This window comes from Littorina saxatilis, linkage group LG4 (genome assembly GCF_037325665.1).
Source record: "Littorina saxatilis isolate snail1 linkage group LG4, US_GU_Lsax_2.0, whole genome shotgun sequence".
Lineage (NCBI taxonomy): Eukaryota > Metazoa > Mollusca > Gastropoda > Littorinimorpha > Littorinidae > Littorina > Littorina saxatilis.
In genome coordinates this window covers 43,981,149-43,989,369 of record NC_090248.1, presented here as the reverse complement: position 1 = coordinate 43,989,369, position 8,221 = coordinate 43,981,149, and the positions used below count along the sequence as shown (strand labels likewise).

The following is an 8,221-nucleotide window of genomic DNA, read 5'->3' as shown; positions in this document are numbered from 1 at the left end:
GTGTATTTTTGTACGTGTGTAACTTGAGGTATGTGTGTGTGTGTGTGTGTGTGTGTGTGTGTGTGTGTGTGTGTGTGTGTGTGGGTGTGTGTGTGTATGTGTGTGTGTGTGTGTTTGAGAGAGAGAGAGAGAGAGAGAGAGAGAGAGAGAGAGAGAGAGAGAGAGAGAGAGAGATTTGTCATTCGCTGGGGTATGCAGTGCCTTGGCGTTGCACATCTACTTAATTTTTTATTTTTAACAGCCGGCGAGGGGGGGGGGGGGGGGGGGGCAGTCCGGAACCCCTAACCGCGACCCTAATCCGCCCCTGGTGCTTGTAACCCATTTCACAGCAAGCCGAAATGTGGTAAACATATGGCATGAACATATCTGGAAGTCTGTACTTATCTCGGTCATGGACCCGTTTTGAGAAAAAAATAATCCTCTGTGCTACTTGCTCGGTTAGCGTATTTTGACATACTGGCAATTCAGCATCTCGCGAAGGTCATGGTGATGGAGTTGAAGGTCGGGGGTGTGTGGGGTCAATCGAGAATGTGTCAAAGTGAGCATCTCTTCGTTCAGTTTGAGCTGCTGCCCGCGCGTAGGAAATTATTTAGCTGACGGTTGTGGGAAGTGGAAGAGTGTACGAAAGTATCAAAAGAGCTATTGTCGATGCCACCTATATGGACGAGTAAATTGTTGTGTCGATTAACTCTCCAATCGACATAGTGCGACGTTCACTACTTTCTGTCTACTGCATAAACCAACCCATCCAGCCACAGCCGCCACCACTTAGCGGAAGTGACGTCTGGGTATGGCTCTTGAACATGGCTGAAGACGATGAGATTGTTTTGAATTTTAATGATAGTTTACTACGTAAATCTGACGTAGATCTGCTGGCAGGACCATGCTGGATCAACGACAACTTAATAGGCTTCGCTTTCGAGTAAGTTACGAGTTTGCTTCTTCAGCCGTTTTGATGCAAATGCTTCTGACATGGGCCGAGTTTGCAGTCGCTAAGTTGTCCGTTCGACTGATGTTGTCGGTGGAGCTCGTACAATAGCCCCTAGGTCGTTCATTCACAAAGTGCGCGATCGATTCAGAGGACTGTGCGCTATCGTCGCTTGTTTTCACCAGTAAGTGCCCCACCGCGACGGGCTTCGGTGGGGTGACATGGCGAGTACATAGACTGGGTCGTGATGATGCAATCTTTGTTTTGATGTCGGTTGGATTAGTTTTTGCACGCATGCGACAATTTACTTTGACTTCTGCGACTAGTTCGGGTAAACATCGGTGGTCATGCTCAGTACCAGTGACATCCAGTTTTATTGCCTGGACAAACACGACCTCTGCCTGGCGAGCTGTGGCGGAGGTTAGAGGTCAAGGATGTTGTTTGAATCAGGGCCAAGCAGCAAACGTTTGGCAATGTTATGTCACATATGCTGTTTACATAGGCAGTAGGTCAGTGGGACAAAGTGTTGCAAAGAAAAACACAGTCACACTTGACTTTGTGTTACTCTCCTCAAGGTCTCACAAAGCGAAAGAAGAAGGGTCGTACGGTAAGCAGTTGCATCACTTGCACTTGCAGGCACAGCAGTTATCTTGGTTGACCTTTAAGTTTAACAGCACATGTACACCCTCACACAGAGGTGCATGGTTTTGACTGATTAGCTGTTGTGATCTGAAGTGCATGCATGTTTATATATTGAACCTAAACCATAACTGCTGCGCTGTGCATGCAGATTACATTAGATAAATAGAGAATACTACATCAGTACATTGCTTGCTGTGTCGTATCAGATTTACACAAGTTGCTGTATACAAGAATCTGGTACGACACAGCAAGCTATGTAATATTCTGTTTATCCTACATACTGTACTTGCGTGCCTTCTGCCACAAACATCTCGGAGTCGACGCGTCCAAATTAAAGACGCTTCTTATGGAACCTAGATCTCTTCCAAAGCCATCTGCAAACTTTGACATCAAAGCAAAGAGACATCACTCTACAAAGTATAGCATGACGTGTCCTAAAGTTCTTACAAGGGAAACAGCAAGCGCAAAAGAGTTTCCAGAATTATGTTTGTCTCGTTGACTTTCACATCATGAGCTGTCGAAAATCATGTCCCTGTCAGACCAGTTTGACCAGACCTCATTTACATGATATCACCTTGTGTGAATTGAACGATATGTTATCTCATGGGTGGTCTCTCTCACGTATGTAAGATATGTCTTTGTAAACTCTAAAACTAAAGCACTGCCTGCTACTTGAATAATTGGTTAAATATATTTTTGCATTCTACAGATAATTACTTGCAGAACATCACTCATCATTTAGTTGCTTGCCCCTATATATGTAAGGGTTCTTTATGATTATTTTTGACATCAGTCATTTTGAGGATAAGTCATCAACTGATCCTGTAAATTAGATTGTACATGGTTTAGGATAGTCTTTCTGGAATATTTTGGAATGTTTGTGAGTTCAGTGTAAGGTTTGTTTGTCTTTATAATTATATGCTACATCAGTACATGTAGAAAACTTTACAATTTTATAAGTTTGAAAAACTTCTGTTACACTATAGTGTAACTGTAAGCAACAAAACATTTGTTTTGATTGTAACTCGTAAGCTTTCATAATTTAACATTAAAAATAAAATTCAGGTAATTCCCACTGGTGTTTTGACACTGGTTCTTGGAGCTATGTTAGGTACATGTATCATTGTAACAAGTCAATGAATTTAACATTGATCATAAAAACTGTGTTCATTTTAACCAACAATCGTATCCTGGTGACTTGCCGTATATGAAATTAGGGACTGTGTCCTGATGGTATCATGTGTGTATACAATGTATCTAGTAGAAACTAGTAGTGCTGCAAGTGTAAATTTTGTGAACTTTTCTGTCAGGGTATGTGGCACTGGCAGTGACCAGAACTTTACAAAAACTTTACCAGTACTGTGTGTGTGATAGTGATACAAGCGTACTGTGTTGAACTTTATGAGCTCTCTTGTGTACACTTTGTTTGCTGTATGAGCTGAGTTTTATTGATGTGACTTTGCATTCTTTGTAACAGATACTTTGAGCGAGAGCAGTTCAACCACTCAGCTGATCGCCTCGCACTACTCAGCCCCTCCACCACCCAGTTCATCAAGTTTGCTTCAGGTACCGTACTAGTACAAGACTTAACTTCTGAATGGGAAAGGACTGATAAAGTTAAAGAAGCTTTTAAAGTAGACGCTGAGTAAAGAATGTGATTGACTACATTACACTGTGACACAGGCGGGCACACACACACACACATACATGCATGCACACACGTTCAAGTGCACACAATCTCTCTCTCTCTCTCTCTCTCTCTCTCTCTCTCTCTCTCTCTCTCTCTCTCTCTCTCTCTCTCTCTCTCTCTCTCTCTCTCTTAACTCTCTCTCTCTCTCAAATACACACACTCTCTCTCTCTCAAATACACACGCACACATAGTTTTTCATATTTGTTACATGTGTGCATAATACTATAAATAGACGTTTTCCGGAAATAACTCAGAATTATTTTTAAGTGGAGTATGATCCCCTTTTATAAGGACAAGCTTTTCAATACGAGGCAAAGCATGTACCACACTTCTGATCAGCTATTTTCTGCAATTGGGACACACAACTAACAGTAACACTGGTGTGGACGGATTTATTTCCGAACATCATCTATTCATTCCGCAAAGACCACCATCCATTTTGTTGAAGTAGTTATTAGTTTGATTATAAATAATGTTAGTGCTATTAACATACACTGTGAATGTGAAACAAATGTTCAAAGCAAATTTTCTTATTTGCTCTTTCAGGTGAAGATCTGGCAGTGGCATTAGAACCCCTCAATTTGCCAACGAAGGAATATGTCTTTCTCCCTATCAACGACAACTCTTCTGTCACCAGAGCTGGTGGCTCCCATTGGTCAGTGCAAAAAAAGTACATTTTAATAAACAACAACATGGTGATGAATATTTATTTTATCAAGCATGTTCTGGCTTCTTAAACTTTTGCATGTCGTGTAGTTAACCACTTTCAGTTTCACTGCGTGATGGTAGTTGTCCCCCCCCTGCCCCCCCCCCCCTCCAAACCCACCTCAGAATGAGCAAGTCTATGCTGTAGTCTTTGCTAGACTGTCTAGAAATATCAGAAGTTTTGTTTTTCTCTTTAAGACTTTATTCTTATTTTTCAAAATGTTTGGTTCTAGCTACATAACTGCAACTGCAAGTGTAGGATTTTCAATTTGTGAAACTGTCGTACTCCAGCACAACTTATTAATGTAATGAATTTATTTCTTTGGTGGTAAATTTGTGTGACGTTGCACACCAATTTGATGACTCTTTGTTCGGTTGGGAAGCTATAGTACATGTTTACGGTTATCTTTTTTAATCTTATGTTTTGCTACTTTCACTTTCAGGAGCCTGATGGTGTTTGTGAGAAACAAAGAAGAGTTCCGGCACTATGATTCTGGCGTCAGTTCCAACGCCACGATTGCCAAGGACCTAATGGACCGACTCCAACCCTATCTCCGTGGTCAGTTGTGCCGTGATACTCATCACAACTTTGTGCGTCGCTGTGTTGTGCTGCCTGTCTGTTTGTGTTTCCATGTTTTGGAAGCTGTATGTTTGCCGGAAGATAGCCTAATTGCAAAAACACCAGCAGTTTGTTGCCACATTTATCAGGGTGATTTCAAACCCTTGGTTTTAACTTTCCAAAGTCAACTTTGTGCAGACTCTCCTGGGTGTACACCCCTTGTGAATGTGCATCCATAAAGATCCCAAGCGCACAGTAACAGTCTCAAGCCTTGGTAAAGATCAACACATGCATGCAGGAGAAGAAAAAAATGCCGTCCTGTATGCCAGCTTACTTTTCGGAGAAAGTAATTGGAATCTCGCAGAGCTGTAAGACAGTACCTTTGAATACATACTTAGATCTCATCTGTGTTTGTGTGTGTAGTGTGCTTGTTGACCTATTCCTTCAATTACTTGTCGGTTGTTATGCATGTGTGTCTTGTCTGTTGCAGCCTCTAAACGAGGGTCCAAATTCGTGGACATGGACTGCCCCCGTCAGAAAAATGGTCAGTTCACTTTGAAAACTTGAAAGTTGACTGGGAGCTACATTTTTATGTAGATGTATACATAGGCCCTTCTGTGAACATGTTACAACTGTAAAACGAGAAATTCCTGTTTTGAACCTGAATGGGAGGGGTGCAGTGGCTGAGTGGGTAGGATGTCGGCCTCCCAAGCTGAAGGTCAGTGGTTCGAATCTCAGCGGTATCTGGTGGGATTAGTGTGGAAATTTTTCCGATCTCCCAGGTCAACTAATGTGCAGACCTGCTAGTGCCTTATCCCCAACTCTTCTGGGATCCTTTGGGGTGGTCGCAGTGAGCAGGTTGTGGTAAAGGAGAGGCGGTCAGCAGGGCAGGTTGTGGTAAAGGAGAGGCGGTCAGCAGGGCAGGTTGTGGTAAAGGAGAGGCGGTCAGCAGGGCAGGTTGGACTGTACCTCCATTCATAAGACTTATCTTCTCAGATTTTTGGAACCCTTGAAAAGGGGGACTACGGAAATACATGTATGAACACAACAACCAAAGCCTGTTAGTGCCTCCTCCTCCTCCTTGTGTATACACACAAGCACAAGACCAAGTGTGCATGGAAAAAGATCCTGTATTCCATATGGGAGTTAAGTGGGTTATAGAAACACAAAAATATGAAGCATGCATCCCCCGAAAGCAGCATATGGCTGCCTAAATGGCAGGGTAGAAATAGTCAAAATTGGGAGTTTCAGCTCATGATCAAAAAAGAAGGTATATTCCGACTCGGTGAAATGCATGCTGACTTATTATGAAAAAACAAATGTGTTGCCAGTTATGCTGACATGTTCTCTCTCTGTCATTGCAGGTTATGATTGCGGGATGTATGTGATAAGCGTGGCAGAGCACCTGTGCCGAGAGCTGTGCGAGTGTTACAACGTGGCCTTGACCGACGTCATCACCGACACCACCGTCTCTCTTAAACGACAGCAACTTCTCAAGATGATCTTCGAGCTCGCCGAGCAGGAATCCCTCATCAGCTGATCCACCAATCACAGGCAGCGTGTTTGTCAGAACAGCCAGTCAGGTTTTTTTGGGGGGGCTCTGTTCTAGCATTTAAGGTGTATTCTGACCCGGACCTCAAAACATGACACGTCAGACCCATGTGGTCAAATTAAGATAAACTTGTCAGGCTGGATAGGTTAGAATTGATACGGTTGTGTGGTGACAGATTTTGACCTGAGATTGAATTCATTGTGAAAATTATCTCTGTTCTTGAGTGCGTATGTATGTGTTTGTGTGTGTGTGTGCCTTCAGCAAAGCTGTCAGTGTGGATTTCATTTCTTTGTAGAATGAAAGGTTATGTCTCTGTACAAGTCGTTTGTTATTGTTCGTGTTTCTGGTACTGTGAGTACATTTTCACTGTTATTTTGTTGTGTACAAGTTTACAAATCTCAGTTCTTGAAAGTAAATTGTGATTATATTGCTTTATGTGAACATTGTAGTTTTAACACATCAATGCATATATGGCTATATATGTACTTGAATATACTACACTTGGAAATATGACGCCAATTTGATAAGCCTTTTTGCAGGCAACGTGCCAGCATAAAATGAGGGTCTGATTTAAGGAACAGCATTGATCATCCCATGGTTCTGGAGCTAATTTTCATTCTCTGCATTCACTCATGTTTAATGCCTTCAAAAATGATTTCTCAGAATCGAAAATGCTCTTGGATTTTTTGTCAATGAGAATGTGTACACTGTTTGCAAACAAATGGTACAAAAGTGGAAAAAGAGAAGTGATGGTTCGGACACATGTATGTCATCAAACAACACAGTTGTGTATGATGCTTTTCTATTCACTAGTTGACTTGGAAGACGAGATTTTTGTTGTAGCGGAAATTGCTACGGTGTTACGCCAAGCTAAAAACTTCTATGCTCAAACCAATAATCACAAGCATGCAACCTCTTTCTTGTGAGTCCTGGTACTAATTTCTGCTTCTCAACCCGCGTAGTCTAGTAGTCAGAATGTGGGTAAGAAAAAATTGTTCACACGAAAGTAGCACTGCAGACTCTCATTAATTGGCATTAGCTATTAATTTTCTTGGTTCCTAAATAAACTTTTTTAAACGTATGTATGTTCCTGCGCTACAAAGCATAAATGCAGATATGCGATTACATTTTAGACAATGCTACACACCATTTGCTACGCTGAAAATTCAACCAAAAAAATCAAATTGTTACACTTGAGGTTTCACAAGGGTAGGCAGTTGTAGAGAGGTATTCCTTCAAAATGGCTAACTGGCAAATATTGATGATAAAATCAGTTAAGACAGAAAGGAATATGCAAGAGAGAAATAGATAACTTCTTCAGGGAAAGCTAAACATATGAGATTTATTACTGAATGAATGAGCCGCAGCAACAACAGGGTAAGGTGAAGCCTGTTTTTGCTGATGAAAAGACATACATCGAAAACATTGACAGCACCACTTCCCAAAGTCTTTTGAAAGAGTTGCATAATAAGCCAAAGTTAAACAGAAACTGAAGTTGTGATGATTCTCTGTTATAGGCCAGTGCGTCTGCTCACTCGCAAATATTAACCCTTTACCACCTGAATCGCCCGATTCCGCCCGATACACACCTTGTCACGCACTTTCACTTTCGCGATCAAACGGATGTAGTACTTCGAAGTGGAGGCGCGGTGACGTACTTCCGGTTTGCTTTGGTCGTTAGATCATGGACCTGTGCTTATAGCTCTATGGTTAGATCAACAACATATGATCAACCGATCTTGAACTGTGATTTTTCCAAATCGTCCAGGAATCAGATAAGGATAGCTTGACTTTGGGTCAGGTGGTAAAGGGTTAATGTGCACACTAACATGGTCAGACAGCAAGTTTCAATTTAGTGCTTTTCATGTCCTTTGGTGATTATTTGTTTCACATGTATTTTTGCTTCGGCTTCATCTGTGTGTGCACTGGCATACACCTCAACATTTCGTTGTCTCTTCAAAATCTCAGATGCAGTGCAAACTGTATGAATGGTTGTTTTTAAAGTTGAAAACCAGTTTTGTGTGCCTTCTGTACCGAGTGATTTTGATTTGAGACCTTTACATGACACTCGGCAGCTTGGTTTGATTTGTGAGAGAAAACTTTTAGTACCCGCTTTTCACAAATTAAACCCCATTTTTCTGATA

The 8,221-nt window shown here is 41.7% G+C and overlaps 1 protein-coding gene across 1 annotated transcript; it reads left to right on the top strand.

Annotated features, from left to right (window-relative positions):
* Positions 1-785: 785 nt before the first annotated feature.
* LOC138964833 (sentrin-specific protease 8-like) lies at positions 786-8,221 on the top strand. The gene is made up of 6 exons (XM_070336878.1): positions 786-922; positions 3,048-3,136; positions 3,808-3,916; positions 4,410-4,525; positions 5,016-5,069; positions 5,890-8,221. The coding sequence occupies exons 1-6, from the start codon at positions 804-806 to the stop codon at positions 6,063-6,065; spliced, it is 663 nt and encodes a 220-aa protein (XP_070192979.1). The 5' UTR covers positions 786-803; the 3' UTR covers positions 6,066-8,221.

Bases quoted from the DNA above. Each gene is read 5' to 3' on its own strand.
- LOC138964833 (XM_070336878.1), top strand. From the start codon at position 804: ATGGCTGAAGACGATGAGATTGTTTTGAATTTTAATGATAGTTTACTA. The intron at 3,917-4,409 runs GTCAGTGCAAAA...TTTCACTTTCAG, and splicing joins AGAGCTGGTGGCTCCCATTG to GAGCCTGATGGTGTTTGTGA. The intron at 4,526-5,015 runs GTCAGTTGTGCC...TGTCTGTTGCAG, and splicing joins ACTCCAACCCTATCTCCGTG to CCTCTAAACGAGGGTCCAAA.